Here is a 17,205-nt window from a genome sequence, read left to right on the forward strand (position 1 = left end):
ATCGCAACACCATTCGAGTCCACCACTGTTCTCCACGACTCTCTCTTTTCTGTGTTTCCATGAAATGTTTCGAACTTTTTTTTTCCGCACTCGCTACCCACGCCCGCCGACCGTCTGGCTAGAAGAGAACAGCCAGCAGTAGGAAGAACAGGTAGCAAATCTCACCGGGTCTCCAGCCGTCATTGGTACGCCAGCACCACGGTGCTTAACGGCGTGTCTGCGTGCGTGCGTTGGAAGACGCGCGTGTGCAGTCAGTGCGAGACTCTTTATGCACAGCTCATTTGCTGTGGGTTGGCTCTAGAGCTGCAGCTTGCTGGCATACTTGGTAGACGTCAATGTGGGCGAGCTTTCTGGATCAAATCCAACAGCGAATTGAAGATGCTGTGGATCTCCTCGGCGATGAGGAGGCGGAAGACGTTGGGCGGGAGGATGCCGCATGCGTTGTGGTAGCCAGCCCTGCCGCTGACTTGAAGGGCTCCGTACTGCCTCAGGAGCGGATGCGAGAGCAGCCTGTTTCATCAGCTGACAATTCAGATGGTGGCGCTGGTGCGGAAGGATTGGAGGAGGACGAGCTGAACGAGCTGGTAATCCCATCCGCTCTTCCAGAGCCCGGCTTGCGTAGATCCGCACCGGCAGCAACGGTGCCGCCAGCGCCTCCGACGCTGCCTTCGTCATCGGCCACACCCGGCTTGTCAGTGGTCACCCTGTCGCCGAAACCCACGACGTTTTCTGACCCGACAGACGTGACCCCCTCTGCCGCCGCAGGACCTCAGTTAGTGCCAGCTTCACGAGAAACAGGGGAGCAACACCCCAGTGCTGTTCCTAGCGACACCAATCCCTCGATAGCAGGATCACGGCTTACACCACAAGCGGAGGAGGTCACGGTGGCACCTGAGGAGCTTGCAGCACCGCCACCTGTTAGCTCGTTGTCGGCGAAGTCGCCCTCGCTAGAGGGCGCCGACCTTCATTCCGCCCTGCTTCATGCAGAAGGTACCACTGCCCTGACTTCCAACCCGACTTCAGCGTCTTCGACTGGGAAGGCCATTCCATCTACGTCGTGTCCCCCGTCTCCTTCGTTGCCTGCTGCAACCGGACCTTCCCCAGGACCCCCTTCGGCGGTGCTGGGGGAGTCCAGCGACATAGGGCAGCTGCTTCGATTCCAGCAGCAGTTGGCAGAGGAGATGGAGAATGTGGCTAAGCTGCAGCGTCAAAACGCATCCTTGAGGGACCGCGTCTCTGGGCTTGAAGAGCAGCTGGCAGGAGCCACATCTTCCCTTGCGCGCACTGCAGACAGTGAGCAACAGATATCGCTGCTGATCGAGAGGCTCGGAAAGGAGAGGGAGAGACACAAGGCAGTGGCAGAGGAGCGGAACCAGCTGAAAGAGCACCTCCAGGATCTTGAAGAAGAGCTAGAAGAGTATCGTGTTCGGGAAGAGGGCTGGATAAGTGGGCAGAAGCGGGAACAAGAGAACGCGATCGCTGCGCAGCAGTGCATTGCCCAGCTCGAGAATGACATGCGGTCTTGCAACGCCGTCGTTGACAACCTCAGGACCCAACTTAAGGAAGCGAAGCACCTAAACGGTGTCCTACAAAACCAGGTGGAAGAGCTGAAGGTGAGCTACTCCGCCCAGCTGGATACCGTAAAAGAGTCAAGCTCCGACACCGTTGATCAGCTTCGCCAAGAGGTGGAGCAGCTGCGCAGCTCTTTACAGAACCTGTCGACAGAGTATGACACACGAACAGCAGAGCTGGAGAGAGAGGTGCAGAGCGCAAACATGCACGCCCATCAAGCAGAGGCCCGTCTGAGTGAGATGGCACTTGGGTCTGTCAACACGCTGCAGGATCTCCGCAGTGAACTCGAGGATTCTCAGCGCAGCAGCGCCACCTGGAAGGCGGAGGCGCAGAAAACGCGCCACGAGTACACGACGCTACTCGAACAGTATGCATCACTGAAGCGGTCTCGAGGGGCAGCAGAGGCCGAGTTGCGCGACCGGCTCAGCTACGAGTCTAACACAGTCTCTGCTCTGCGGAAAGGCATCCGTGAGTGGGAAGATCGATATCTGGCGCTGCAGGAATCCGTGGGCGCGACGCAGACGGAGATAGAGGAGCAGCGAAAGACAATCATGCAGCTGGAATCCACGATTCAAAAGATGAAGGGGTCCGGCGCTGACATGCTGGGCCAGTCTCAGAGCGAAGTCCTCGTGAGTACGAACGCGCTGCCTGTGAAGGCTTCGTTCTCGGAGCCTTCACTGTCAGGGTCACCTTTGAACGAGACACTTGGGGGGCGGCTAATGTCAGCTCCCCCGCTGAACCCCTTCATAAGCATGAAGCGGCCAGCTTGGAGCGATTCGAGGGACTGCAAAACACGCGAGCGACTCGAGCAGGAGGTGGTGCGGCAGTCTGCCGAGCTGGAGCGCGTCCGGGCCGCAGCCGCTGACGCCGAGGTCTGGAAAGCAAAGTACGATCGCCTGCAAGAGGAGCACGACCTGCTGCTTCAACTGTATGGGCAGCTCGAGGAAGATGTCAGTGCGTTGAGGAAGAACGGCGCTGGGATTTTGTCTGCTGCTGCCTCTTCTGCTTCCGGGTCTGTATCCGCCGCTGCTGCGCCTTAGCGTTCTGAACTGAAGAGTTGGCGGAGGAATCTTGGGGTGGGAGGGGTGGGGTGGGGTGGGGAGAAAGGACTATTACGGAAGAATGGCAGTGTGGGGTGAGGAGATGAGCCTGGGTTACAGCAGCGCATTGTGAGACGGTTGCTGGATCCATCCGTTCAAAGGCGCCGAGCGTCCAACCGGAGCGACGGTCTTTTTATGTTCTTTCTTTCTGTTCCTGGGTTGCCTTTACAACGTACTTGCGTGTTCCCTCCACCTTTGCCCCACTCCCCCCATTTCCCATCTGTCTCTGCCCTTACTTCAGACTGGCATTTGGCTTTTCTACTGACACCCCATTTACCTTGCAAGGGAGAGAAAGGCGGCGGGAGGGGGAGGGGTGTTCATGGAGCTGCCTCGGAGCCTCTGGGCACTTGTCAGCCACAGTGCGCACCTCCAACCCTTGTGCGGCTCCTCGCTACGTCATTATCTCGTCGTTTGCGGTGCGTAGAGACGACGTTGACAGCAACAACAGTCGTCTGGTTGTGTGGATTGTGTGCAAAAAAGTCACAGGCGAGTGACGCAGACGCGCGCTTTTGCCCTCCTGTGCAGCGCACATGTAATGACGGTTGCTACGAAAAAAAAAAGAAACGGGGGAAATGTCAGTGGCGCTGTTCGGGGTACCCTCTGGATGTTCCTTTTTTTTTTCGCCTTATCACTCCTACACTATGTCTTGTCTCCCTCCCCCTCCTGCTTCATCTTTTCAAGTAGTGATGGTTGGCGGTAGCGGTGGTGGTGCCGATGCCCCTGCTGCTTTCCTCATCCTTGTTTATTCCTCGCCGCCGTTCTATATCTCGCACCCTCAACTCTGTCTCGTCGTCTCTGACTCTCGAGGACGGTGATGCCCTTACCTCTCTGTTTCTCGCTCTCGGCACACCATACCGCTTGAAGGAACGGTTGGGTACCCTTGTATGCAGAGGAACCTTGTATGTACCAACACACACACGCGCAGCTGCACTAACACTGCTGCTTGACAACACTCCGCTTCATAGCAGGTGAAAGGACGGAGACCAAACAGGCAAGCCAGACACACGAAGGTGTCCACCAAGCGGACCATCACGGACTCCGCCTTAATCTCTTCGCGGGTGGCCTCTTCAGAGTGTTTCCTCTGCAGCGCCACCCCACCTTCTTCGCTTTCAGACACACCTCTCTCTCCGTTGTTTCCTCCATCCTACCCTTGCTCAGCTGCCTCAGTGGAGTCTCTAATAACGCCTTCTGTCATTTCGTCCCTGACGGGGGATTCCGGGACGAAGCTGGTGCTGGGTTGTGTGGCAGCGGGGGCTGCGGTGGTGGGCCTCCTGCTCTTTTCAACCCTCTTGTGCAAAAACTGGAGATGCTGGCGACTGCGACTCGGCAGAAAGTCGCGAGTGGCAGCTACAACGCACTCGACAACGAAACCGTATGCTCCGATTCGCAGCATCCTTTCAGAGACCCGCAGCTGTGCCCCAAATGGGACGCGTGCCGCCGCCGCTGCGGACGAGGTGACTCTGTTGACGGCCCCACAGTTTGCGAAGTCCACAAAGGATACCCGAAGCACCGCGCGGCAGCAGGAGGAGCAACTCAGCGATTTGTTTGTGCTGATTCGGCATGGTGAGCGCCAGGATCACGTTGATCGTGCGTGGAAAGGGAACGCCCTTCTCCCCCTCTACGACCCGCCTCTGTCAAACGCTGGCCGGATGCAGAGCTTTGAGACGGCGCTTAGGTACTTCACACTCCGGCAAGAGAGGAAGGTGGAGAGGCGCATCCGCGGCATGTTCACGCTCTTTCTCGTTTCCCCATTTCACCGGTGTATTGAGACGGCAGCGGTGATGAACGTCATTGCATTTGAGGGAAGGCTGCCAATGTACGTGGAGCCTCTCTTGTCGGATTGGCAGAAGGCGAAGGTGTTTCGCACCGCTCCCGTACTGGGAGGCTCGTACACGACCACTGAGCGGCCCAGCGTGCCCGGGGCAAAAGGCGATCGGCTCCTTTTCCGACCACAAGTGGAGGCGCTTCGCGCGACGCTGATCCCGTTCCTGAAAACGCGCGCAGCGGAAGAAACCGAGCTCCTCGCCGAATACAACATCGGCACTGAGGTGGCGAGTGCATGGGCCACGTTGGCGGAGGAGTGGCTAAACACGCACACCGCGCTTCCCGTCTGGACGTGCGCCGCGGCGACGAGTGCCATTGAGGCAAAGGTCGCCTCGCGGTCTGACGGCACCAGTGATGTGCGTGCAACAAGCCGAAGGGCTGGCAAGAGCTCTCAGTCTTCTCCACGAGATGCCTCGGATGAGGGGTACTGCGGCTGCGGCGTGGCGCACCCAGAGGGCAAGTCGGACCTGGTCCGGCGCTGCGAGCAGGTGATGAGCACGCACTTTCTCCGCTGCGCCGCTGTCGAGTCGGATACGATGGTGCCTTTGGCAATCCAGACTGCCGTGGCCGCGGAGCGAAAGACGCGTTTGCCCAAGTATTTTCAAATTTGGGGAGAGCGCACAGCGGAGAACCGCGAGTCTGCCGGGCCGCCGGCGCTGCTGCCACCGATGCACATCATGGCCATCACCCACGCCGACGTGGTGTCCACGCTCTTGGAGGTGTGCTGCCCCAAGTATCACGACAAGGGTGCCGGCTATTCGGTGCCCTACTGCAGCGTCACGACGCTTCAGCGACACAACAACTACTACCGCATCCCGACCGCAGAGGAGCGGCGACGACGAGAAGCGAGTGTCAGCACTCTCGCACCTGCTCAAAATCGCGGAAAGTGGTGTGCAAAGAGGAAAGGGAACACAGCATCATCCAAGAATCAGCTGACGACTCCGATTCGGACAAGACCACTCTCGCCATTGCCTGTGGAGTGGAATGTGGAGGTGGTCGGCTCCACCGACCTGCTGCGCACTCGCATCGTGATTCAGTACGGCAAGTAGAGGAGATGGCGTGGACCGGAAGGCGCTAGCGCACACGTGCGCCGCCGCGCTTGGAGTCACGCAGCCATTGCTGACTTGCCCTCTGTTTCATCCGAGTCATGGAATATGTGTGCGGGTATGTATGTGACGGCGGCTGCACTGCCAGGGGACGTGATTGCATCTTCCTCGCTCGTTCGTGTGCCTGTTTTTCTTCTTCCCTTCTTCTGCTTGTGTGGGTCGCCCCTACGGCTCACGGCAAACAAAGAGCGAAAATGACGTGAGTAAGCGCTGCTGTTCGGGCGGCACACAGGCAAACATGTCGGGGGAGATGCCATGAAAAGTGCGGTACCGCTCGTTTCTCAGCACGAGCACCATGAGAAGGGAAACCCGTGCGTACAAACGGCCCCTCCTCCGTCTGTTCGTGTGCCTTGAAGGGTCGCAAAGAGGGGTGAGGGGGAGGGGGACGGCATTTCGAAATTGGCGCCTCCTTGTGTGCGTATGCGTCCATTTCTTCGAAGGTGCTTGCGCCGTTGTGACTCAGGGACGAGAGGCGGCGTGAGGCAAGTAGGAGCGTCGCAAGACGACCAGAGAAAAAGCGAAAGTGCAGACAGGCACAGACACGCACACGCGCGGTTGCGTATTTGTCTCTCATCCCTTTCTCTTTCTTTTTATCACCTTTCGTTTGTTTGTCTTCAGGTCCTGCATCTCCTCCCCTCCCCGCTCCGGTATGCACTGGTCTTCTTCTCCCAGCTTTCTCTGTTCGTCTCCTCCTCTGGTAGTTTCCCTTTCGTGCCTCACTCGGCTCTCTGCACACCCCACGTTCGTTCTCTGTCTCCAGGTCAGCTTCAAAGCCGTTTTAAGTTTTCTCCTACCACTGGTACACACACACACGCACACACACAAACGCACACGCACACACGAGAGAAATAGCAACAGCAGCGACAACCAACAACAACCAGAAACCCCTCTTTACCGCAAGAGATCAACAAGCGGAAACAGCTTGCAACAGTAGCTGCGCGGTATTCTCTTTCTTCCGCTTTGGTCTTTTACGCGCGCCGTCTCTGCGCTGCTCTGCTCCGACAAGCGCCAGAAATGTGAACAGCACGGACGTATAGCGAGGTGTCTTTACAGCGGCCCATAGGCACACGATCATACGTACACGTACGGCGTATACGAGGCGGCACTGAAAAGACATACAGAGCTCAATCACCCCAAAAGACGTGTCCACTCTTTTACTTTTCGTCTCATCCTTTTCTTTGCGGCTCCGAGGACGCAGCGGCCCATCATTACGGACTGGCGAGTCGTCGTCTCCCTCATCTTTTATCTTGTCGCCACCTCTTGTGTTCCGCATTACCGGTAACCAACGACGTCCTTCTACCAAGCGAAACGCACCCAACCTACTCCACACACACGCACACACACGCGCGCGCGAGAGAACACAACACTTTAAGGAAAGCTCAGGCGAAAAAAAAATACAAAAAAGAAATAAGGTGGTGGGGGACACGAAAACAGCAGCAAGGCATCCAAAGCAAAGAGACAACAACGACAAAGAGAGTTGGGCACCGCTGCTGGCTGAAGAGGGAGGGGGGGGGATATTGCTGCGTGCGTAGATCTCTCTCTCTTTATACACATTTCTTTTCGCTTCGTTCGCGTCCCATTCTCTGTTTTGTTGTGTGGCTTCTCCGGAGTTCGGGGGTCCTCAGTCATCCTCTCCCCACTCCCTGGACTGCTGCGTATTTGGTGTTTCGTTCTCTCTTTTTTTTCTTTGTCTCCGCGCCGTGCTGCTTTCGCGCCTCTCAGTGGGGCAAGGGAAACAAAGAGAAAGGGGACGTCTGTCCTCCCCCTCCCCTGCTCGTGTTTCTCACAGTCACGTGCGTTTCTTGGCGTTGGTGCTTGCAGACACCGTCGCTTGCCTGCTGCACTTACTCCCTGTTTGTGTTTTTTTTTTGCTCTTCGAGGTTGTCTCGCTGGACATCAAGTCTGCGTGGAACCGCAGGAGATCATGCAATCCTCTGGTCCCCCTGGAAAACCGCCGTGGGGCGGAGGTCGCGGCCCATGGGGCGCCAATGACAGCAGCGCCAACAACGCTGTCGTTCAGCCATCCTTTCACGACAGGAGCACGAGAAGAGGTCCCAGCGGAAAGATCAACAGCACCGCCAACAACGGTGGCAACAACAACAACCAACCTGCAAAGCAGAGCTACGCTCACGACAGCACGGCAGAGCAGAGCATCCAAAGCGGAAATCCGATGGGAAGCCCAGCAGATCGGAAGGCTCCTGATGTGCAGGCCCGTGATGCGGGGAGCTTTTACGGGAAGGAAAAGCCAACCGCGAGCTCCCGCTCGCAGCAAGGAAATCGTGGCCATGCCACCGCCAGCGTGGGGAGCGACGGCGGCGCAGCTGCTGTGGGGACCAGTGCGGCGATCGACGCCACGCTGAAGCGGCTGACGGTGCTTCTCAGCAGAAGGTTCTTCCCCTCCAAACAGCAGCAGGGGCTGTCGCATCAGCAAAACTCTATGGCGCAAAGCAGCTTGGCAGAGGATATCTTTACGGGTGGCGTGCAGACGAACAGCTTCGTGTCCGAGTGCATGCAGGCGCAGAGGCCCGTGGGGCTGCTCACCCACTCTGGCGAGCCGCTGTCGCCGCGCGGCGATCGCGTCGGTGGATCTGGCCGCTCGGCGTACCAGGCGCAACGCAAGATTTCGCTGGATATGCTACTCTCCAGCGTTGACGACATCGTGTCACAGGTCTACGTGAACTTTGACGAGGATCTCACCAAGGTGTTACTCAACGCACTCGATCGCGTCACGGCCTGCGACACACTGGATCAGAGGGAGCGAACGAAAGTCCGCGTGATCGACGAGCTACTTGAGGTGCTCGGGGACAAGCATTACGACCTGCTGCAGTGCGTTATGTACCGCCCTCGCGAGGTCTTCCTCCGGCTCCTGGAGGAGTTCTGCACCTTGGAGGATGGCAAGGATGCCACGACGAGCCAGTCTTCTAGCGGTCCGAAGGGGCTGACGGTGCGCTTCGTGAAGAACAATCAGCGCTCGCAGGGGCAGGATGTGGTGATCAACGACGCGGGCAAGCTCACCGATCAGAAGTGGCTTGCCCACATGAACAGGCGTTACCGTGTCTTGATGCAGGAGTCCGAGCTGGATGAGCTCTTTAAGCGAGACTTCAGCGTGACCGGGTCCATTATGCCGGCAGGCGCTACTGTCACCAAAAAGCCCGGGCACGTGCGCATCCACATTCCCCCTCCCAGGCAGGAGGTCCTGCCTGAGAGCAAGCGCGTCTGCGTCGCGACGTCCCTGCCAGAGTGGACACACCCAGCCTTTCTCTCCATCACGCACCTCAACACGATTCAGACAACGATCTTCGAGACGGCGTTTCACACATCGCAGAACATGCTGGTGTGCGCGCCGACGGGTGCGGGTAAGACGGTGTGTGGGCTGCTGGTGATGTTGCGGTGCATCAGCGAGCACTTCGAGGGCGGTGTGCTGGATCGAGACTTCAAGATCATCTTTGTTGCCCCAATGAAGGCGCTCGCGCAGGAGATGGTGGAGAACTTCTCGCGCCGTCTGGCACCGTTCATGATAAAGGTACGCGAGCTTACGGGCGACATGCAGCTGACCAAGCGGGAGCTGGCGGAGACGCAGGTGATCGTGACAACGCCGGAGAAGTGGGACGTCATCACCCGCAAGCAGAGCAACGAGGAGCTGGTAAGGCAAGTGCGGCTCATCATCATGGATGAGATTCATCTCCTGAACGAAGAGCGTGGCCCGGTGCTAGAGGCGTTGGTCGCGCGCACCCTGCGGCACGGCGAGCTGAATCCGGAGCAGCGCGTCCGCCTGGTGGGGCTCTCCGCCACGCTGCCCAACTACAAGGACGTGGCGAACTTCCTGCAGGCGGACTTGCGGGAGGGTCTGAAGGTGTTCGGCCCGGAGTATCGCCCTGTCCCGCTGGAGCAGACATTTATTGGTCTGCAAAACACATCCGGGGCGCCGAAGCGCAACAAGGAGTTCGAGCTCGATCGCCTGGCGTACGAGGAGGTGGTGAAGAATGTGCGAGAGGGACACCAGGTAATGGTGTTTGTGCACTCACGGAAGCAGACGGTGGGGCTGGCGAAGTACTTTATCGAGGAGTCGACGCACCGTGGGGAGGAGCACCTGTTCCAGTACAAAGGTGTCATGCCCTCAGGGATCGAGAAGAAGGGCCGGACGCTCCAGGGACGCGACTTGGCCTCGCTCTTCGCCGCCGGCTTTGGCGCGCACCACGCCGGCCTCGTCCGCTACGACCGCACCACTACTGAAGGCTTCTTCAGGGACGGGTACTTGCGAGTGCTGTGCTGCACGAGTACCCTGGCGTGGGGTGTGAACCTGCCGGCGCACACGGTGGTCATTCGCGGCACGCAAATGTACGACCCCAAGCGCGGTGGCCTCGTTTCCATTTCGGTGCTGGATGTGATGCAGATCTTCGGCCGCGCTGGTCGTCCGCAGTTCGACACGAGCGGGCATGGCATCATCATCTCAGATGACAAGGAGGTGAGCCACTTCCTTCGGCTCATCGCACACGCCCTGCCTATCGAGAGTCAGATGCAAGGTAAGCTGTGTGACCACCTGAACGCCGAGGTGAACGCCGGCACAATATCCTCCGTGATGGAGGCCTCCTCGTGGCTGGAGTACACGTACATGTGGCAGCGGATTCGGGTGAATCCGCTGACATACGGGCTGAAGGTGAACAATGTCCGCAAAGACCCGGAGCTCAAGACAGTGCGGTACAGTATGATTAACACTTCGTTCACCGACCTCGCCATTGCGGGCATGGTGCGTTACAACCCGGAGACAGGCTCGGTGGAGAGCACCGATCTCGGCCGTCTCGCGAGTCACTACTACATCACCTACGAGAGCATCAGTATATTCAACGAGAAGATGCGCCGCCCTGATGACACGTGGATCGACGCGTTGGACATGGGTACCGCTATGAACATCGCTGCCTCGGCAAAGGAGTTCAGCCAGCTGAAAGTGCGGCAGGAGGAGCTGGATGAGCTGCAGAATCTGCATCAGCTGTTGCCGAAGCAGGTGCGTGAGTACCGGGTGAGTGGCGAGAGCACCGACGAGACGAGCACGCAGTGGAAGGTGACGACGTTGCTCAAGGCGTACATCAACCGCCTTTCTGTTGAGACGCATTCTCTGTCGTCCGACATGGTGTACGTGCTGCAGAACATGCCCCGCATCTGCCGCGCCCTCTTCGAGATTGAGCTGGAGCGTGGGCACCCCCTCACCACGTACACGTACTTGACGCTGTGCAAGTGCATTGAGCACCGCTGCTGGGACTTTGAGCACCCGCTGATGCAGTTCGCGAATTGGAGTCACCGGGTGAACATCACAGACGCGGTGTGGGCGAACCTGAACAAGTGCAACCCGAGCATGCAGCTGCTGCAAGAGATGACGGCGAAGGAGGTGGGGGAGATGGTGCATAACGTGCGCTCCGGTCGTGACATTGCCGATCTGGTGTCGAAGTTTCCCTCGGTGAACATCGACATTGATGTGCAGCCCATCACTCGGTCCATCCTGCGCGTCAAGGTGACGATCGAGGCGGATTTTGTGTGGAGTCGCGACTTGTCTGGCAACTCCGAGATGTTCTGGCTGCTGGTGGAGGACCAGGACAACCACTTCATCTTCCACCACGAGTCGGTCACGCTTACGCGCAAGGAGGTGGAGACCGGCACGCCGCACGTGGTGAATCTTGCTGTCCCGATTGTGCCCCAGTACGACATGTACGCGGTGCGCCTCTACAGTGACCGCTGGATGGGCTGCAAGGAGGACTACACCTTCTCCATTGGCCACCTGCACCTTCCGGAGGACTCGCAGATGACGACGAAGCTGCTGCCGCTGAGCCCGCTTCGGCTGCACGTGATCCCGGAGGAATACCATGCCATATACCGAAACTACCGCCAGTTCAACGCGGTGCAGACGCAAATCTTCTACACCATGTTTCACACAGACGAGAACGTCTTCCTCGGTGCGCCGACGGGCAGTGGTAAGACGATTGCGGCAGAGATGGCCATCCTCCGCGTGTTCGAGCAGTATCCCGGCAAGAAGGTGGTGTACATCGCGCCGCTCAAGGCCCTCGTGAAGGAGCGGCTGCGTGACTGGAGGGCCCGCATGATGCTCGTGGGGCGCTCCGTGGTGGAGCTGTCGGGCGATGCGACGCCGGACATTAGTGCGCTCGCCAAGGCGGACATCTTGTGCACGACTCCGGAGAAGTGGGATGGCATTTCGCGTAACTGGCAGGTGCGCAGCTACGTCACGGCCGTGAAGCTGGTTGTGTTCGATGAGGTGCACATGCTGGGCACCGACCGTGGTCCGATCCTGGAGGTGATTGTGAGCCGCATGCGTTACATTGGATGGAACCTGAAGGCGCCGATCCGCTTGGTGGGGCTCTCCACGGCCGTCTCGAACCCGGGCGACCTGAGCTCGTGGCTTGGTGTGGAGAAGAAGTGGGCCGTGTTCAACTTTGACCCGTCAGTGCGTCCGGTGCCGATGACAGTGCACATTGCGGGCTACCACGGCAAGAACTACTGCCCCCGCATGGCCACCATGAACAAGCCGACGTACAACGCCATTTGCGAGAAGAGCCCGACGCAGCCGGTGATTGTGTTCGTGTCGTCGCGGCGGCAGACGCGACTCACGGCCATGGCCCTCATCGGCTTTCTGCTGATGGAGGGCAACACGGCCAAGTGGGTGCACATGAATGTAGATCAGGTGCAGGAGTACACCTCAAAGCTGGATGACCCGTACGTGAAGCACTGCCTGCAGTTCGGCGTCGGCATCCACCACGCCGGGTTGCTGGAGAGCGACCGCACGATTGTGGAGGAGACCTTCCTGACAAATCGCATTCAGGTGCTGGTCGCGACGTCGACGTTGGCGTGGGGTGTCAACTTCCCTGCGCACATGGTTGTGGTGAAGGGCACCGAGTACTACGACGCCAAGACGAACTCCTACGTGGACTTCCCGATCACTGATGTGCTGCAGATGATCGGTCGTGCCGGGCGTCCGCAGTTTGACACAGAGGGCGTGGCCCAGGTGCTGTGCCACGAGCCCAAGAAGGGCTTCTACCGCAAGTTCCTCTACGACCCTTTCCCGGTGGAGAGCGCGTTGCACAAGCAGCTGCACGTCCACATCAATGCCGAAATTGTGTCAGGGACGATCAACACTCGTCAGGATGCGGTGAACTACCTGACGTGGACCTACCTCTTCCGCCGAATTGCACGCAACCCCTCCTACTACGGCCTGGAGGACGGCTCTCCCAAGGCGGTCACGATCTTCCTCTCCACCCTGGTGAAGGGCGTGCTGGCGGACCTTGAGCGGTGCGGCTGTATTGAGCAGCCGGATGCAATGGACGAGGACGCGGACCCGGATGCGATCCAGTATACCGTTCTGGGCAAACTCTGTTCGTACTACTACATCTCCCACATCACGGTGGACTTGTTCAACCGCAACATCGAGCCGGATCACTCTTGCGGCGAGCTTCTGCGTCTCCTGTGTGACGCGGAGGAGTTCAATGAATTGCCGGTGCGCCACAACGAAGACAAGCTGAACATGGAGCTGGCGCGTCAGCTGCCGCTGCCCGTCCGCGACGCAGAGGCGGACAGTCCGCACGTCAAGGCGTTCCTCCTCTTCCAGGCGCTCCTCGAGCGTGCGTCGATGCCTATCACGGACTATATTACAGATCAGAAGTCCGCCATGGACAACGCAGTGCGTGTGATTCAGGCCATGGTGGACGTGGCCGCCAACAACGGCCACCTGTACGCCGCGCTGCGTTGCATGACGCTCATGCAGTGCATGGTGCAGGCCCGCTGGTGGGACGATAACTCTCTGCTGCAGATCCCGAATGTAGTCAAGGCGATGCTTCCGGTGATTGAAAAGGAGTGCGACGGGGTGCATGACGCGGCGGAGCTGGCGAACCGCCCGTTGGCAGTGCTGCAGAAGTTCCAGAAGGTGCTCGAGATGCCCATGTTCGGGCTGCGAGAGCGGGACGTGAACGAGTCCATGGAGGCGGTGCGCGGGCTGCCGCTTATCCAGGTTGACCTCACCATTCGGCAGCAGCAGGGTGGTGCAGCGGAGGAGATGGATACGGAGGACGAGGAGACTGTCGTGACGTACGAGCTGGCGGTGCATCTGCAGCGACTTTCCTTCGGACAGAAGAGGGTCATTGCGCCGCACTTCTCGAAGGCCAAGGATGAGCAGTACTGGGTAGTCGTCGGCCACGAGCCCACAGGCGAGCTTGTTGCATTGAAGCGTGTGAATCGGCTGCGACAGAGCAGCACGGCGACGCTGCGGATCGACTGGGACGAGGACTGGGTGCAGTACAGCCCCGACGGCACCGTGGAGCTGAATGTGTATCTCGTGTGTGACTCGTATATCGGGATGGATCAGCAGTACAGCTTCATCCTTCCTCCTCCAAGCTGAGCTGCTGCCCTGGTGACGCAAAGGGGAGTTGCTAGGAGTACCTTCGAGTGCACTGTGAATGGCAAGATCGTGCTGCACGAGTATGAGCACATAAGGATGCATACATACAGACACAGACACACCAACACGCATGTGCGCCTCCTCGTGGACAACGAGGCTGAGCAGCCACAGGAGCAGTATGTGCAGTCGCTGCCGCGTGCGTCACTTGAAGGCACAGGGCGTGGAGTCACGGCGGTTGACATCTCGGGCACGAGCAGAGATCACTGAGGTCACAGTGAGGAGCGTTGCTCCCCTCCCGGCATCTTTGGTGCTCTTTCGACTCAAGACCCGTCCGGGGAACCTGTCACTGCCACGGCGCCCCAGCACACACACACTTCTCTGTACATGCCCATACAGCATCCGCTGACGCGAGTACACGCTTTTGCCCGCATGGATAGTGCTCTGCTCGTCTTTTTCTACACCCCATCGTTCCTCATGCTCTTCCTCTCTGCCCTGTGCGTGTTTTCCGCGCCCACCCCCTCCCCCTGACCCAAATCACCTGCGCAAACGACGTACCCCAACGCCCACAACAGCCGAACACGAACTTGCGAGAAAGCAGAGGTGACCCAAAGGCACGTTCCCAGAGAAGACGCAAAGATAAAAATGGTCCACTTGCACCTCCTTGAATAAGAATAAAGTTATGCACTTTCGCGGCGTGGCTGTGTTACGCGCTGCACGTCGTTCGTATCCGCACGTCGCCATCACGGGTCGATGCTTCCTCTTGAAGCCTCGCCGGCATGCGCCTCTTGTGACGCTGAGTCAGCAAGACTCGTTATCCCTGCTGTACGACATGGAGTGTGTGGAGCTGACGCCGTCGGAGTCGAGTACAATCAACCGGCGCGGTGCTGTTCCTGCAAATCTCGCCGGTAACAGCTACTACGCGCGGCGGTACAGCACCCAGAGTGGCTCACGTCGCGGCACCTTGGGTGCGACAGAGCCCGATGTGCAGTTTCGTAACGGCGACCTGGTGCTGCGCCTGTGTCTCTCTGCGGTGCCACGAGAGTTGTCCCACAAGCGCATCGTGGACGTGACAGGCATGCAGACAAGTTTTCACGACGTCTCTGAGCGACACAGCAAAGCCCTCGCCACGATCGAGGAGGCAATGCAGACAATGCACCTACACGACGGGCATGAGGTGCCTGCTCTGCAGCGTGGCGACGTGAACCTCGTACGATTGCAGGCGAGGTGCGTGTACATTTCCCCGCCGCTGTCACACTCTTCTGCCGCAGGTGAAGCTGCTGTAATGGACCTGATGCACCTGTTCTCCGCACTTCGACCGCTGAGCAACCCAGATGTGCTTCTGGCGCAGGCGCGGCGGCTGTCCTTCCGGACTGAGATGGAAGCCGTGCAAACGGCGCAGGTCATGGCATCCTTCGTTACGGAGCTGAGAGGCAGCGGGGCTGTGCCTGGAGGTTATGGATCTTCTGTTGGTGCCTTAAGCTCCGCAGCGGTGCTGAGACCGGTGGTGCGCGACGGTCACTTAGTTGCTATGAAGCTGTGCCCTCCTCGCGACACCGCTCGAGGGCTCAGGAGACGCTGAGCACAGGTGAAACAGTGGATTGCAAGGATCACCAAGTCGATGACCTCGCAGCAACTGCGCGAGGAGCCACACCTTCTTTGATGCCCCACGTGTGTTTTTTTTTTCTCCGCGTTTGTGCGTGGTGGTGTGCACGAATGATGCTGGGCAAGCTGTTGCGTCCACCGCTGCTGACAGTGTGATTCCCCAAGGAAGTCCTTCTCCCCATGATTGCGACTCCGCTGAATTTATCTCACCGCATTACCGTGTGTGTGTGGGGGGGGGGCGAAGGTGGCGCTCTCAGAAATGGGTGTGCGTGTGTGTGCGTTGTGCTGTCGTATGCGCGCGCACACGCGCCCTTCCCCGTCTTTTCCATTTCTTCTACCTACGGGCCCCATGTTTTGGGTTGGCTTCAGAGATCTGTTTTCCACCTTCCTCTCCCTCCTCCTCCGCCCGCGCCCCACCGCTGGGCGTCGCTGCCCACTTTTCCGCACGTGTCTCTCTCTCTGTGTGTATTGATGCCTCCGTGTCTTGGTTGTGTATTGGCATCCAACACCTACACTCCTTCTCTCCCTCCTCTCCTCGTCGCTGCACACACCGCCACAAGAAAGGACTCCCGCTCGCCTCTTCTTGCGTACATCCGACACACACACACACATGCCGAGTGGCCCCAAGAATAACAAGTACATCAACCGCCACAGCGAGGAGGCGCGGCTGCGCGATGAGGAGCGGCGCATCGACTCCCGCGCGGCCCGCGAGGCGGCGAAGGAGGACGCGCGGTGGTCCGAGGCGGACCCGAAGGTGCTGAAGAAGATGGAGAAGAAGCGAGAGATGGAGCAGAAGCAGGAGGCGAAGGCCACCCGCGACGCCGAGAAGAGAGAGCAACTGGAGGAGGAGGAGCGGGAGATGAATGCTAAGGTCCCCAAGAAGGTGGCCCAGCGCCAAATCCAGAAAGACTTGGCGAAGATGCTGTCAGACTATGACAAAGAGCGCAACGCCGTTCGGGGCGGCCAGCACGGCGCGGTGGTCAAGGCGGAGAATACGGAGGAGGGGCTGCTACCGTCTGGCAACGTAAACCGCGAACGGGGCGTGGTTCCGCACCCGGCAGCGGACCAGGATAGCAACACCATCAAAGCCTCTGGGACCGTGGGTGGTGTGGTGGCGGCCTTGGAGAAGGGCGGCAGTACCAGCGGCGCTGCTGAGATACCTGACAACCGTCATATCGGCAAGCGTGCCAAGGTGCTCTACAAGGCTTTCCACGCAGAACACCTGGAGCAGGTGAAGGAGGAGAAGCCGGGCCTGCGTCGCACCCAGTACAACGACATTATTTGGGAGATGTGGCAGAAGAGCCCAACCAACCCGTTTGTGATGCGCACCGAGAAGATTGCGCATGAGCGGTTGGAAGCGGAGCGGCGGTGGATGGAGGGTGACTCGGACGGCGAGGACGAGGAGGAAGGGGAGTTCAAGAATGACGGCAAGTGTGCGGCCAAGTAGGTGCCTCAGTCAACAGCGTGCGTAGGTCAGAGAGAGAGCGGCTTCCCCCACACGCCCATGTCGCACAGGGCCATGGACAGGCTAAGCAGGCGCATACAGCGTATGTGGAGCGCAGCTTCGTATCCGTGGCGAGAAGTGAGCGTGTTGCGCACACGCCGC

At 59.0% G+C, this 17,205-nt stretch overlaps 5 protein-coding genes across 5 annotated transcripts; all 5 read left to right on the top strand.

The window, feature by feature from the left end:
• Positions 1-497: 497 nt before the first annotated feature.
• LMXM_13_0480 (conserved hypothetical protein) lies at positions 498-2,612 on the top strand (the record flags this gene model as incomplete). Its single annotated transcript, XM_003873200.1, has 1 exon — positions 498-2,612. The coding sequence occupies one exon, from the start codon at positions 498-500 to the stop codon at positions 2,610-2,612; it is 2,115 nt and encodes a 704-aa protein (XP_003873249.1).
• A 1,709-nt stretch (positions 2,613-4,321) lies between these two features.
• On the top strand, positions 4,322-5,545 carry LMXM_13_0490 (conserved hypothetical protein; the record flags this gene model as incomplete). Its single annotated transcript, XM_003873201.1, has 1 exon — positions 4,322-5,545. One exon carries the CDS (start codon positions 4,322-4,324, stop codon positions 5,543-5,545), a length of 1,224 nt encoding a protein of 407 aa, XP_003873250.1.
• A 2,494-nt stretch (positions 5,546-8,039) lies between these two features.
• Positions 8,040-13,997, top strand: LMXM_13_0500 (putative RNA helicase; the record flags this gene model as incomplete). Its single annotated transcript, XM_003873202.1, has 1 exon — positions 8,040-13,997. The coding sequence occupies one exon, from the start codon at positions 8,040-8,042 to the stop codon at positions 13,995-13,997; it is 5,958 nt and encodes a 1,985-aa protein (XP_003873251.1).
• An 829-nt stretch (positions 13,998-14,826) lies between these two features.
• LMXM_13_0510 (conserved hypothetical protein) lies at positions 14,827-15,576 on the top strand (the record flags this gene model as incomplete). Its single annotated transcript, XM_003873203.1, has 1 exon — positions 14,827-15,576. The coding sequence occupies one exon, from the start codon at positions 14,827-14,829 to the stop codon at positions 15,574-15,576; it is 750 nt and encodes a 249-aa protein (XP_003873252.1).
• A 633-nt stretch (positions 15,577-16,209) lies between these two features.
• LMXM_13_0520 (conserved hypothetical protein) lies at positions 16,210-17,046 on the top strand (the record flags this gene model as incomplete). Its single annotated transcript, XM_003873204.1, has 1 exon — positions 16,210-17,046. The coding sequence occupies one exon, from the start codon at positions 16,210-16,212 to the stop codon at positions 17,044-17,046; it is 837 nt and encodes a 278-aa protein (XP_003873253.1).
• Positions 17,047-17,205: the final 159 nt, after the last annotated feature.

Source organism: Leishmania mexicana, chromosome 13 (assembly GCF_000234665.1).
Source record: "Leishmania mexicana MHOM/GT/2001/U1103 complete genome, chromosome 13".
Classification (NCBI taxonomy): Eukaryota; Euglenozoa; class Kinetoplastea; order Trypanosomatida; family Trypanosomatidae; genus Leishmania; species Leishmania mexicana.